Here is a 15172-nt window from a genome sequence, read left to right as displayed (position 1 = left end):
AGATTTCTAGTTGAAGGGACACAAAAGACTTTCTTTCTTGACTGGAACTAAACAACTGCATTTTACTTGAAAGTACTCATTGTAACAAAAGTTTTCACTTTTATGTTATGTCACATTTTAGTCTTTCCAGATTTGGAACAGCCTTTAATTTCTAAGTTTTGTTATGAAAGTTATAGACAAAGAAGTGAAGTATAAACAGCCCTGCATTGAAAACCATCTATCTATCTACTTATTCAAGTAACAAATGTCCCTCTCTCATGGAGTTTTCATTCTAGTATGTATCTGGGAGAGGGAAGGAGGGAAAGACACACACAGAGTTATGCCAGGTAATGATAAATGCTAAGTGCTTAGCTTACTAAGTTTGCTTTTCAAGCTCACCAACTTTTGATCTGTGCTTTATTTTGTTTCACATGTTGGATGCAGAGTTTAAATTATGCACGTCGGTTGTAATATAAAGGGCAGAGCCGTCAAGACCTAAATGTTAAATCAGAAGCAGGCTACTTACTCTTTAAGTTTGTTTGAAAGTAGTGGTTATTAAACTCTTAGGGATGAAGAAATCGTTCATTCAGTGAGTTTACTAAGACCAGAAAAAAAAAAGCACAAATGCATGCCATTTTGTAGATACTCTCAAGGTGGCCTAATATCCATGGGATGCTAGACTAGGAATTTTCACTACAAAGAGAATTTATAATCACGGGTGTTGGTGTGACGTGGAGAAAAGGGTTTGATCAGAAAAGTCTAGCCAACTCAGATTCTGTGATTCTTATGTAACCATCTTACTGCAAATAGGAAAAAACAAAATGCGTAACAAAACTGATATCCAAAGACGTTAAGGTCTCCTGGATCCTAGAACAATGTTCCTCTACTACAGGATTTTCATTATAGTGTAGACCCCTTAAGCAACTTCCTCATTAAACAAACTATTTTCCATCATTATGATAACTATTGCTACATTACTGGTGACAAATTTTAATCCCTAATCCTCTTTCACCATTACCCAGTCTGCGTACTAAAGGAAATAAAAATCAAGTTTATTATCGGACTAAGCTCAGTCTCAGAGAGGGCAGAAGACAGCATGCCATTTAAAAACAAATTGATTTTTATTATAAATATAGTATATGCACAAAGTAAAAATTTCCAACAGCACTGAAAGGTTTAAGTGAAAAGTAGAAGTCCTACATCACAAACTAATGTCCTATAGTCCTAATGTCCCATAGTCCTACATCTCAGAGGCAACTATGTGCTCTCTCCTAAAAAAAAAAAATCTAAGATTATGAAAGCACATATGTACATATACATATACCTCTGAAAAATACAATGGGCTCACAGGACTAGAATGTTATAATACTAAGGATTATACCTTAGTATAATCTAACTACCCATTAGGAGAATCAAGTGTTAATTATACTTGGCAAAACCACTTCAAAATACAGTAATTTATTAATGTAATAGATTAATAACTATAACAAGTGTATAAAATATAACAAGTGTATATAAAATAATCATTTATAATTCAAGCAAAGGTAAAGCCTCTCAAAGACGTAAATAAGCTAAATCACACTTCCCTTGATCGTGGCAGTAAAATTGTGGGTAAAAAGTCCAACAGATAAAACTAGCAGGAGAAAACTGAGGGGTCAATGAGAAAGCATTACCCTAGGCTGTACAAATGTCATTCAGACAATAAAGCCATTTTATTCCATGTACCTAAGAGAAGTTCTCTGCTAGCCAACAGAGAATGCTACCACAGCCCAGGGTTTTAGAAAAATTGGTCCAGACAGGGAAAAATTCTATGTTGTCAAAGAAATCCTATCTCTTTATAAAGCTGAATGTCTGGGGTTGTATCAGTCATGGACTTTGCACCAATTCCTTCTCTCAGAGATTAATCACTTTCCTATACCAAATTAAGATGTACAAATCCCCACTTTTATTCAGGACGAACATGATTTCATCTTTGAGGCTGTCTCTGGGGCTACTCTTGGTAAAGACCAAGTGCACATATTTAAGAGGAAGATCTTCCTCAAAGAAATTAGCATTGTTCTTTAAAAAAACCTAACTTGGGTGGGGGAAAAAAAAACTAATGATAAAAAAATCAACTTACCAAGAAGTGAAACAGGCTGCGTTACAGGAGGGGTGGGCAGATTCGTGGGTGCAGCAGGTGGCACAGCAGAGCCATACATTTTCACACTGTCACCAGACTCGGCGTTTCCTCTAGCCCCAGACACCACTGTTGGAATGGGATTTCCAATAGATAAGTCTTTTGTAGTGTCTTCATTTATACCAGCGATAGTAGCTAAGGAATATAATTACATCAACATGTGAAGCTGAATAATTATCTCCCCAATCAACATTCTTTTGCCACACTCTAGACCCTGTTACTGGTCCACTCTCCCCTCCTACTCCCAACTCCAAGAGGACTAGTGAACACAAAAGAAAAACATGCTTACAGTTTGGGATGCTTATTGGTGGAGTGTGAGGAGGAGGAATGGATACTGGTGGAGTTATAGGAGGTGGGGGTCCAGGAGGAAGAAAACCTACAATAAGAAAAATAATGTCAACTTATGTTGTGCCACCTAATCTTGGGCTCCGAAAAGAATGTCTTCTTGAACAACTCACGGTACCTGGTGGCAGATGCATCGGATTAAATCCTGGGCGCAAAAATGGTGGAGGAGGAGGTGGAGGAGGAACACCAGGACCAAAACCCGGAGGAGGAATGCCCAAGGGAGGCGTGAAAGTGGGTGGCTGGAGAGCACCAACTACAGGAGGACCCGGCTGATGTGGTGGGACCTAAAGACAAAGGAAGAATAATGAAGCCACATATCTAGCCACCCTCCCATCCATACAGTGAGTTGAGATGAAGATCTTGTTGAAAAAGATATTTCGAAATTTGTGATTATGTGAGTAAATTTATCTAGTAACAGGTGGTAATTAGTACCTACTCTAAATGACAGTCATCAAATTTCTGTTCTCTATGACAGCAAATTCACATTGCATCTCACAAGCATCTACTGGTGTTCTGACAGAATATCCTATATGTTAAAAAATGTTCCGTGGTCAGGTTAGTAAATTGATAACTACAACTCTAAGAAAAGCTACCTGGCAATTTACAGTGATTAAAATCACAGGTCCTGGGGTGAAACTGCCTGCCCCCTTCCCATTTTTAACTAGCTTTGTGACCTTGAGTAAGCTATTTACAATCTCTAGACCTCAGTTTACTCATCTGTAAAATGAAAAAATGTCAACCTCACATAGTAATAGGGATTAAAGAGGGAATACATGTTAAGTGCTAGTGTCTGTCACTTAATAAACACCCTACAAATGTTAGCTATTTAAAAAAAAGTATGAAAAATTTTAACAGATCAGTCAGGTTTCTTTAAGTGAGTGGTGATACATACATTGAATCTTATTTAGAACTTGTGCTGGAAGGGCCTGTCCAAAAGATCAAATAACGAGTTTGTCAATGTAGGGAATCTATTTATAAAATGTCACCACTAAGTATGTATCAGAGCATGTAATTTTCTCCTTACACTGGGAAAATCAAGAGGCTAGGTAACCCACTTTTGTGACAGCTCAGATTTATCTGATTCAGATTTAATGTGAGAAACTGAAAAAGGTACTGAAAACAAGAAAAACCTAACAGATCACATAGCACTGTGGGTCAAGGACTTAAAATTTTTACCAAACGGTTGTTCATTATTGAGCTCTTATTATGGAACAGGAAACGTGCTGAGTATTTAACATTCACGATCTCATTTAATCCTCAAAACAACTCTGACCTAGGAAGAACACCAGAGCCAAAGCCAGGAAAGGGAACTTGTGTGTTTATAGATAGGAAACTGAAGCTTAGATTAGGTAGGTGATCTGCCCAATGTCACATTGCTGTGACTAAACAATTGAGCTGAGATTCAAACTACATTCTGTCAGAATCCAGTCTGTCTCCTCCTACGTCATAAATGCACTCACTGACCACACAGCAGAGGTTTATGAATGTACCTTTGTGTTAAATAGCACTCAATTTATTAAATAGCTCTCACTCATCCATTAAAAAACTTCATTTTAGCACCGCCCAAACTGAAGACTAAGAGACTTTCTTTCTCTCAAAACAGCTGCTTGCTGGGTGGATATCCAGGTTCTCTCAGAACGTAAACCCCCACCAAAGAATAAGATTCAATAAAAGAAAACAAGGGGAAGCGGAATACAAGAAATGCCATCAGGTTTGCATCTCAAGTCTGAACATTATAAAGACACTAAATAACCTAGACAGATGTAAGGCGATATGAATGGATTTTACTGATGTTTATGAAAAAATGTGTTAGTTTATAAACAGTAGGTCTGACATACCAAAATACTATTAATATGCACATTTATGTGTTCACGTCTTTGAACACTGACCTAGACATACATCTATAAAAAGATTTAGAAAAGTTTACCTTTCAGACACTTACAAGTTTAAATAACGCCCCAAATGTTCTTACCTGTGGAGGTGGCACTGTTATAGGTGCGGGCACAGGAATAGGAGGGACAGGCACTGGTAAAGGTTTAGGTATAGGTGATACTGGTTCTGTATGTGAGGTTTCTGCCCCTCCATTTTGAGCAACTTCATTTTCATGCTTCTTGGGGATTCCTTTCCAATCTATGAGTTAAAGAAATTTAACAATAAAAATTGACAATTTTTTATAACTTTAAATCTAGAATTATTTTTAAATGATTATATAAAAAAAATCAGCGGTCTGATTTACTAAAGAAATGCTTATGCTAATCTTGTATTATTTAAATGAATGAACAATAACACGCAAAAGAATGCTTACTGTGTGTCAGACACAGTTTGAAGCATTTTATATATATATTAATCCAATGAATTCTCATAACCATCTAGAAGTAGGTCCCATGATCATTCCCATTTTATAAGTGAGGAAAAGAATTTGGAAACTGTGGAAAACAAGGTCACATACTAACAAGTGGCAGACATGGGACTCAACATACACACATCTGGCTCCAAGGTCTATGTTCTTAACCATGATGGTGTGTTGTCTGGATTAAAGATCCCTGGAGGGAGGAGCAAGACTCTCTGCACCCTGACCAGAGCCTGTGCCAAAATGTTTGGCACACAGTAGACCCCTAATACCTATTGCGTGAACGGAAACCTAGCTCTACCTGCCCTTTTTAAAAGAAGTTTATTTGAGAGAGACAGAAAGAGAGAGCAAGACAGAGAGCAAGCAGGGGAGGGGCAGAAAGAGAATCTCAAGCAGGCTCCGCACTGTCATCACAGAAACCAGACTCGGGGGGCTGGAACTCACAAAAACCATAAGATCATGACCTGAGCCGAAGACAAGAGTCGGACACTTAACTGACTGTACCACCCAGGAGTTCCAACCTAGCTCTCCCCTTAAGTGAAGGCATCACGCACTGTGGGGAAAGAAGTCAAGGTATGGGAATGGCTCAACATCGTTCCACCTGCTTTTGGTTCTCAAACCAACTCTGCTTGCTTGAAACTCCTTTAGTCGCTTATTTTATTTTGGCACACCACCCTGCACTCCTTGTCCCGCTATCTATCAGTCTCCAGGTCATGCCCACACATGCTGCTATTTTCCCCACTGTAATCCTACTGTCAATCTGGATTTTTAATATTCATGCCACAGGTAACTACCTTCTTGCCTTACATGTTTACTTTCAATTGCTTCTCTGGACATTTAAATGCTTTCAAAGAAATTATTATGAAACACTGGATGAAAACAATACCAGTAATGTTCAGTTTAAGACTCATTTGGATCTGTTAGGTTTTTCACAGCGAAAAATTCTATTTAAGATCTACTTAATACTGAAATTAATGATTAACTCCACAATCAGTATTATTTCACTTATGTCTGAATCTATCCCACTAAATATAAGTTGCATTAAGGGCAAAGACCACACCTGTCTTATTCACCATGGTTTCCTCAGTTTTTAATGGAGAGAATGGCACATAGTGGGTACTTGGAAAATCTCAAAAATCCCTACAGCAAAGAATAAACATTTTTCACATGCATTATCAAGAAAACAGATGAATTTTAAAAGAAATTAAATACTGCTTTACCTGGATTAAGTGTATCACTGTCCAACATTCCTCCTTCACAAAAACTCTCCAGTTCTTCAGGCTTGACTTTGTCCCATGGAATATAAGTAACACCCAGTTCTACATCCCAATACTGCTTATAATCTGCCTTTATTCCTTTGTTTAAAGCCCAGGCAATCTATATCACCATTAGTTAAAATACAAAAAGAAAGGACAGGAAAAAAACGTCAGTTTTGAGAGTTAAGCATTTCTCACATTTCTAATCACTCAGATTTGGGCAACAAGGGAGCAATCTGACCTATCCCTGGATCTCCCTTCGATGCTAGTTAATTGGTTAACCTTTTCTCCTACTTTGTCCTGGTGGAAATTTAACTGGCATCACCTCCTTATCCACTCCTCCAACCATTCACTCCCCAATCTACTGACATAAAACATAAAAGAGAAAAGGAAAATAATGTTTATTGGGGAAAGGCTGAGGTTTCCTGCATAGCCCAGCATACTGGGGACCACTTTCCAAAGTCTTGGGTACTTTGAAATTATTTAAGGTTAGACAAAATCCTTTTGCAGCACAATCATCCAAGGGTACATGACTGAGGAAATGCTGACTCTGGCCCCTTAGGGGAAGAATATCAATGTACCTATTATCTTTAGCTCTGTTGAATATTTTCGTTTATTCTAAGAATGAGATGGCAAACTTTAAAAATAAAATGTGTAAAATCCCAAAAAATCTCGCAAATAAACATTTAACATTTTAAATTAAATTAAGTTAAATTAAAGATTTTAAACTTTATGTTAACTTCTAGGAGATACAACCTCTTAAATAGATATACATGAAATGCCTTAGTGTCCAAAATAAGTTTTTAAAAAGCCAAGTAATATTCTGTGTTAAATTTTTAAAAAATGAATTATAAGGGATAAAAATGTACCTTTATGGATTTCTGGTTCACTTTATAGTTTCCGCGGCTCAGTTTCTGCAGGGCGCGATAAGCATCTTGCCTATGAACCATAACAATATAGGCACAACCTCTGGGAGGTATCATCTGCTCCAAAACATTTTAATATTATAAAATATAATAAAATCAAAGAGCAACAAGAGAAAATAAATACTAAATAACCAGTTCCAACAACCCCAACTCCCCTGCCCGTTACCTACTCACAAAGCCAGGATTCTATAATCTGAGATTAACTTGTTATAAATTGGCAAATTCAAGTTTGGCCTCAACTATCGACTTTTAATAAACCTATGGTTGTCCACGTTTTATTAACACAGATTTTTCTAGAGAAAGGTTTTAAATTAAACTTGGTTGTCCAAGAAATGTGGTTAAATAAATGGGAGGATGCTAAACATGGACTCAACACTTATACTCTAGCCACATCTACTACAAAGCTGGGCAAATTTTAACTTGGGCCTCAAGTCCTTAATTTTATAAAATGGCATTAGTCACACCCATCCACTGTCACTACATTAAACATAAACACTCACATTAATTGATTCAATTGGACCAAACTCTTCTAAGAGACTTGCAACATCTTGCTGAGTAGTCCGTTTGTCCAGCTGTCCCACCCAGAGTGTAGTGCTACAAACTTAAAATAAAATTATAATCATAAAAATATACACATTTGGTAATGTGCAGCACTGTACTTTTCTACAGTGAAAAAAATCATTATAGAAAAAATGCACAAGTTACAGGATACCATAAGGCTAAGTAGCAAATCCTATATACATCTAAAAAAACTCTAGAAAATTGTGGTAGTACTTCCAGAAATGGGAGTAGGATGGTGAATAACATAAGAGTTGAAAAATTCTGTCCCTTTTGTGGACAGATCTAAAGATTTCATCTATGAAAACAGGCCAGAGACACAATAACCTGCCCAAGGCCACGAGAAGACCCGATCCCAGCTCTCTTGATCAACAACCAGTCTAGTGCTTCTGTCCACTGCTACAGTTGTCCCTTTCTGACTATCGAGTGTACACGATAGTTTTTTTTCTTATGCTGTGTTCTACGTAATAAATCTTATAGAATCAGAAGTTTTACATATGCCCTATTTGTATTATAAATTAAAATTTCAATAATAATTGCAAACTTGTATCAAGAACGTGTCTAGGGGTGCCCAGGTGGCTCAGTCGGTTGAGCATCCGACTTTGACTCAGGTCATGATCTCACAGTTTCTGAGTTCAGGCCCCACGTCGGGTTCTGTGCTGATAGCTTGGAGCCTGGAGCCTGTTTTGAATTCTGTGTCTCCCTCCCTCTGCCCCTCCCATGCTCATGCTCTGTCCCTCCCTCTCTCTCTCAAAAATAAAGAAACATTAAAAAAATTAAAAAAATGTGTCTAGCATACCACATTAAACATATTCTAAATACATAATGAAATTCAGGAGATAATATAGTCTGTAAAACTGTATCTTTATAAAAGAGGTTATTAGTTAAAATCTGGAAAAAAAGGAGAACCTTGCCATTATGTATAGGAGAGCTAGTTAACTGCTTTCTATTCCATACATTAAAAACATGCTATTATTTTATTCCTCATCACTATTAGTTTGGTTCACTCCCTATTTGCTGCTTTACAGCTGGCTTAACATATCAAAGCAAACTCAAGGGTATACACCAAAGCACAAACAAGATACGATAAAATAGTATTTTGCTATCCGTTAGAAAACATTTTAAACCCAGGACACACAAAAAATAATGCAAGAAGTTTAATTTACCACTTGCAGTTTCTGGTTTGATTTGAGGAAGGCCTTTTTGTCGGCGTTCTCTTTCTTTTTCTCGATCTCGCCTTTCTTGGGACCGAGATCTAGGCGAATGTCGGCGTCGATCTCTGGACCGAGAACGAGAACGTCGATGACGGGACCTTCGCGATCTAGAGCCAGATCGAGATCGCCTTCTTTTTGGTGACCTAACATTTTCATGAGGGAGAGAATGAGTAAAACATGAAAAAAAAAAAAAACAAAAAAGGTAAGCAGGTGTTAATCTGGAGAAAAAAAAAAAAAAAAAATATATATATATATATATATAAAAAACTAGATAGTTTAATGTTTGATATGTAATAATTCAGTATCAGGGAATTCATTTTAAATATTTTTAATATGTTGAAAGTTAGAAAGCATGCATATACTTAAAATGAGATAAATAAGGTTACTAGCATATAAAAGTATCTCTCATCTTCGATAATTCGGTACTAGACTGAATTGCATACTGGTAGTGTTAGAAGCTGTCATCATTGGGATACACTTCTACTATTGATATCTATCTTCTCAGTTAACTTCTTTTCTGCAGCAATTAAAAATGTTACCTGATTATAGTATTACTTATTATCTTCCCATTTTTGTCAGCTAATAAACTTGTGAAGGAACTGTGAATACATAATTCTTATCATTCTATGTATAGCTGTATGCAGAGATTACAGCAACTCAAGGAGAAAAGCATGGGTGAGATGACCAACCTTAGTTTTTGTTTTGTTTTTTTTTTTATTACTGCTTCTGCCCCCATTCTACACATACAGACATACAAATATACCAAATGTTATTTTATTAACACTGCATATCTAAAAATAATCCAGTTTGATTTTAATCAGTCTCCGAAGACATACAGGATTGGAAAAACATTTTCTATCAATTACCTGGATGCTGACCTAGATCTTGACTTTCTGTTATCAGACATGTGTCGCTTAACCTCTTGGATACAAGGTTGTTCTACTTCCATTTCCTTTAAAAAACCAAAACCAAAAACAACCACCCATCATTAAATGAGAAAAGTGAAAATTGTAAAGGCAAGAAGACAAAATCTAAAAATTGCTAACTTACAAAATTTCTCTTGCCCCGAAATAGATTTATTCTGGTTACTTGACATCACATTACTAGTTTAATAATGACTGTCCATCAGCAGGGAAAAAATTTTATATGGTTTACAAGATTAGAAGAAACACTTCTAAGAAACACTTCCAGACAAACACGTCTGGAAATCTGTATAAGTCATATACTGTTTTAATAAACCATTGACTACAACAATAAACTAGGCAATGATTAAGTATTCTACATTCTATCTCGATCCTCACAGAATCCTATGGAAATTGGTATTACTATGTCCACTTTCCAGATGAAAAACTTTAGGCACAGAGAGGGTTAATATGTGCCCAACAAAGTCTTTCTCCACATTCAAAAATGAAGATAACAAGCAAACAGGCAGGAATCTGCACATAAACTGAAGCAACCAAAAAGATCATCAATCTGAGAATACAGTTTCACCTGATGTGTCTTCTGTGTAAGTGGTTCATTTTGAGCCTGAAAAGAAGCTTGGAAAGGCTGCTGCACGGGTGGAGTTGGAGGAATCACAGACTGAGCCATGGGAGGAAATGGAGGTGTAGGAAGAAGGCCAAAACCTGGCATCTGTCCATTAGGAGGAAGTGGAACCTTTTGAATTTAAAGAAAGCATATGAGTAGATTTTAAATAACAGCCACCAAAAATAATTAAGAAAGTCCTTAGTTACTTGATATACAACTAAAATATCTTCGGGGTGCTTTGGTGGCTCAATTGGTTGCACGTTCGACTCTTGATGTCGGCTCAGGTCATGATCTCATGGTTCGTGGGTTCATGGTTTCAAGCCCCGTGTCTGGCTCTGTGCTGACAATACAAAGCCTGCTTGTGATTCCCTCTCTCTCTGCCTCTCCTCAACTTGTGTGTGCACTCTCAAAATAAATAAACATTTAAAAAAAAAAAATCTAAAACATCTTCAATAAATTTTCATCAAGGGAAAACTGTAGTGAGATGCAATGATTAACAATTTCCATAGGTATAATATTTACCTGAAGAACTGTTACATATCTAAGTATATAGATCAAAAATCCTATAACTCATTTAAAAATTATAAAAAGGTTTGACTTTATAGATTTAAAGACGTGATTTCATTTATATGAGGAACAATAGTGACAGACTAAACTTAAAAATCAGAGAGGTACTGTATTGCAAACTATCTCCCTTCAACCTCAAAGGCAATTAATTAAGCCTTCTGGGAGGGGGAGTGGCTACAGCAATGATGTGTACAGCTTCACTTTTTAAAAATTTACTCCAAGGGATGTTTCAACTAACATGCCTACTTTTTGGGCTTAAAATATCATAATAATAATGCGAATAAGCGACAACGTAACATATTTCTGCATGTGCTGGTCCAATACCAGCAAAATTAAAAGTATAATTATAATTATCACAAAGAAGTATTCCTTCTAATTTAAATTTTCAGTAACTGTTAATTGGAACATTTGGAAATAAGTGCACCAGGTTTTCTTCAGATTTTAAATAGGCTTATAAAGTACTTCTCAAACCTCATTCATCAATAAGTCATCAAAATCATAGTATCATTTTCATATTACCAAATTATAGAATGGACCAAACACAATATACATAATAAAATGAATATCCTCTGAAGAAATTTCTTAGAGCCCTTTCTAAATAAGGCTACGAAGTAGTATACAATTAAAAAAAATATACAGATTCTCTAGATTGGCTTTAGCCTGGATCCCGACACCTATAATTTAGCTGCGTAGTCAAGTTTAGGAAACTCTGAATAGAGCATTTACTAAAATAAACCCAATGAACAAATAAATCTCTACCTAACTTCTTCCAATTCTCCAGTGTGCTATGCTCCTTTGACTGCAGATTTCACACTATACTGCTGAATGTGAGAGCTGAAAACCCTCTAAAGCATCTTATCATTTACCCCAAAAAAGGCTCCTCACGAGGGAGAAGTGTACAACTAAGCAGGCTAACTCCCTGAAACAGAGCCATAATCTCGCCCGAAACGATTTTAACAAAAAATACTTACTATTAAAATATATAAGGATGTAATATTTAGCATCCTTGTTTTAATTAAAGTTTTAAAAAAATAACTCAATTACATGCTCATCGGCTTTGACTGCAGCTGCAGTACTACGAAGCCAAACACACAGCTAAATAGTGGTCTGTGAAACGCAATCCATATGCTCTAATGAACAGATCTTCACTTATTAAAACTCAGCTGTACCTGATGGTGCACTGGATCCTGCTGTATTGTCATCATTCGAGGCTGAAACTGATCCATGTTTTGATGTTGTGTATATGTTGGCTGCTGCATGCCATCTCCAGGAAACCCACTAAAAAAAGATGAGTTATCTTTTATCCGTTCAAAAACACATAAGATTCTTAGCCACATTTATACTACAGAGACATTACGAATGTTGCTCAGGAGTCATCAATAATCAACATCTTACCGAATCAGGTACTTGCCCACATTAATTTATATATTCAGCATTATTCCCAACATAAAAGCCATTTTTAACTGTAAATCTGACAGGATCTCCTCCCAAGAGAAAACCCAAAATATAATTTTAAAAAACTATATGAAAAGTGATTTTGTTACTAAAGTTATAGCTGACCCTTGAACAACATCACCTTTAACTGTGTGAGTCCCCTTATTCACAGATTTTTTTGTCGACAGTGCAGTACCGTAAACATATTTTCCTTATGATTTTAACATGGTCTTTTCTTTAGCTTACTTTATTGGAAGAACGCAGTACGTAATACACACAACATACAAAATATGCGTTACTCAACTGTTCATGTTACCGGTTAGGCTTCCGGTCAACAGTAGGCTACATAAGTTTTGGGGGAGGCAAAGTTCTACCATGGACTTTTGACTGTGCGTGGGTCATCACCTCAACACCACGCTGTGCAAGGGCCAACTCTACTTGCATCATGTTTCCCACTGAATCCCCTGTGGAACAGAAAAAAAGACACTTACAAGGGTGCCTGAGGAGGGGAAGCGGCAGGCGTGGCAGCCGGTGTGGCAGCAGCAGGTGCTGGTGCAACAGCTACAGCAGGTGCCGTGGCGGCGGCGGCGGCAGCAGCGGCGGCGGCAGCGGCGGCGGCGGCGGCAGCAGCATCTTCTTTCTTTGATTCTTCCACAGCTTCTGGCTCATCATCATAATCAAATCTATCAAGAAGCTTCTGGAATATGGATGCCAATATTCCATTTTATTTTTTAATATTTTTGCTTATTTTCTAAAAATCAGCTCTATCCTCAACATGGGGCTTGAACTCCCAACCCTAAGATCAAGAGTCGCATGCTCTACTGGCTGAGCCAGCCAGGCGCCCTCCATATTCCGTTTTAAAATTGAGATTGGGATACACCGCACAGAAGACTTTATAAAAACAACAGACGTTTACTATCATCTATGATGCCACTGTGTTGTCATGTACAATCTCACGTTCCCACTGGCCCCTTAGGACCTTGGTTTACAGATAATTTCCATACAAATCCCATCTGAAAAAGACAATTTTTCAGTCTGCTTTTCTTCCTCAACTTAAATGCAGTGTTGTCTTCTGATTATTTTCTATATGCTTATTTTATAGTTAACTTAGCACTATAAATATTTTATTAAAATATTCTCTTTCACAGACCAAAAACTTTGGGAACTTGGCACACATGAAAATGGGTGTACAGGGGCACCTGGGTGGCTCAGTCGGTTAAGTGTCCCCTTGATTTTGGCTCAGGTCATGATATCACCATTCGTGAGATCGAGCCCTGTGTCAGTGCAAAGCCTGCTTGGGATTATCTCTCTCCCTCTCTCTCTCTGCCCCTCCCCAACCTGTATGTGCTCTCTCAATATAAATAAACTTAGAAAAGAAAAAAAAGAAAGAAAGAAAATGGGTGTACGTTTTCAATTAACTGTAAAATGTACTAAGACTGTCTTATCAAATGACTGTAAATGCCTATAAAAAATGTCCATGTACTGCTTGCATAAGAACATACTAATACGACAAAGAAAAAAAGAGAATGGTATAGACAGGGCCATGAAGAACTTACTACCTAGGCACTAGCTTCTTCCTTAAAATTTCACAGCACATGACAGATTACCAGAAACATTAAAAAAAGAAGAAAGGAAAGAACCCCAGCACTTCACAAGATCATGTCTAGAAGAAGAGGCATTTAAAAATAAGATTACGAGGACATCTGGGTGGCTTAGTCAGTTAAGCATACAACTCTTGATTTCGGCTCAGCACATGATGTCAGGATTCATGAGACTGAGCCAGCATCGGGCTCAGCATTGACAATGCAGAGCCTGCCTGGGTTTCTCTCTTCCTCTTTCAAAACAAATGAATAAACACTAAAAAAAAAAAAAAAATGATTACATCCGTTCAGAAAGGAAGAAAGGTAACACCATAAACACCTACTACTAATTCTATTACTATCTACTGTGTCTTACTATCTACATGATACTTCATGACTTCACAAGAAGCCTGCAATGTAGACATAATTTAGGTACAGTTTCTTCTTTTTATAGACAAGGAATCTAAGGTATAGGGGATTAAGAATCATTACTAAGACTGCACAGTCAGTGAATGGAAGAACTGGAATGTAGAACTGTTCTTTTGACTTCAAAGTTCTCAGTCTCTGGCATTCAACAGGTAGACTTTCCCCTCAAGCTGTGTCCATTCTTGTCATGGATTTTCAACTTCAAATTCTTAAATCTGAGTTGTTTCATGCCAGTTCTGCCTAAAAATAATGGTTCTACTTTACTGCACAACAGATTTCTAAATTAGGATGGGAAGTCCCCTTCTTGGACAACACTGTGTTTCTTTGTAATTCTAGGCCATGTCATTAAAAGTTCTTATTATATTGAGCAATCTAATTATGACCAGCACACTATGCTGTTTCACACGCATTAGTATGTTTAACCCCCACAGCAATAGTAAAGCGTAGGTATTACCATCACTATTTTGCAGTGCTGCACACTGAATATTTAAGGGACTAAGTACCAAGACAGAGTCAGTATCAATAATAGGAATCAAACTTAAAACTAAGGTCTAAACTGTCTACGAAAAACAAAACCCATGGTCTTTGCCATTTATCACACACACAGATATGTTCTTTTCAAGTTTATTCAGAGAAAGAGAGAGTGAGCACATATGCTCGAGTGAGCAGGGAGAGGAGCAGAGACAGGGAGAGAAAGTCGCAAGCAGGCTCCTCACTGTCAGCACGGAGCCCAACTCGGGACTTGATCTCACGAACCATGAGATCATGACTTGAGCCAAAACCATGAGCTGGATGCTTAGCACCCCTCACATATAGATATGTTCTTTAAAGTTT

At 37.2% G+C, this 15172-nt stretch overlaps 1 protein-coding gene across 6 annotated transcripts in view; it reads right to left on the bottom strand.

Moving 5' to 3' along the window:
• SCAF4 (SR-related CTD associated factor 4) overlaps positions 1-15172 on the bottom strand; it is a 59969-nt gene that overhangs the window by 12900 nt on the left and 31897 nt on the right. For 5 of the 6 annotated variants that reach the window (XM_042903558.1, XM_042903559.1, XM_042903562.1 and 2 more), the window contains exons 8-19: positions 12824-13029; positions 12068-12176; positions 10296-10460; positions 9671-9756; positions 8757-8947; positions 7533-7633; positions 6976-7089; positions 6071-6227; positions 4473-4630; positions 2619-2784; positions 2445-2531; positions 2099-2290 (exon numbers count right to left, since the gene is read on the bottom strand). In XM_042903558.1, the coding sequence (XP_042759492.1) occupies positions 2099-2290; positions 2445-2531; positions 2619-2784; positions 4473-4630; positions 6071-6227; positions 6976-7089; positions 7533-7633; positions 8757-8947; positions 9671-9756; positions 10296-10460; positions 12068-12176; positions 12824-13029 (1732 nt within the window). The remainder of the gene's footprint in view (positions 1-2098; positions 2291-2444; positions 2532-2618; positions 2785-4472; positions 4631-6070; positions 6228-6975; positions 7090-7532; positions 7634-8756; positions 8948-9670; positions 9757-10295; positions 10461-12067; positions 12177-12823; positions 13030-15172) is intronic. The other variant, XM_042903563.1, reaches the window with a different exon arrangement.

Source organism: Panthera leo, chromosome C2 (genome assembly GCF_018350215.1).
Source record: "Panthera leo isolate Ple1 chromosome C2, P.leo_Ple1_pat1.1, whole genome shotgun sequence".
NCBI lineage: Eukaryota > Metazoa > Chordata > Mammalia > Carnivora > Felidae > Panthera > Panthera leo.
This window is presented reverse-complemented; position numbering and strand designations above follow the sequence as displayed.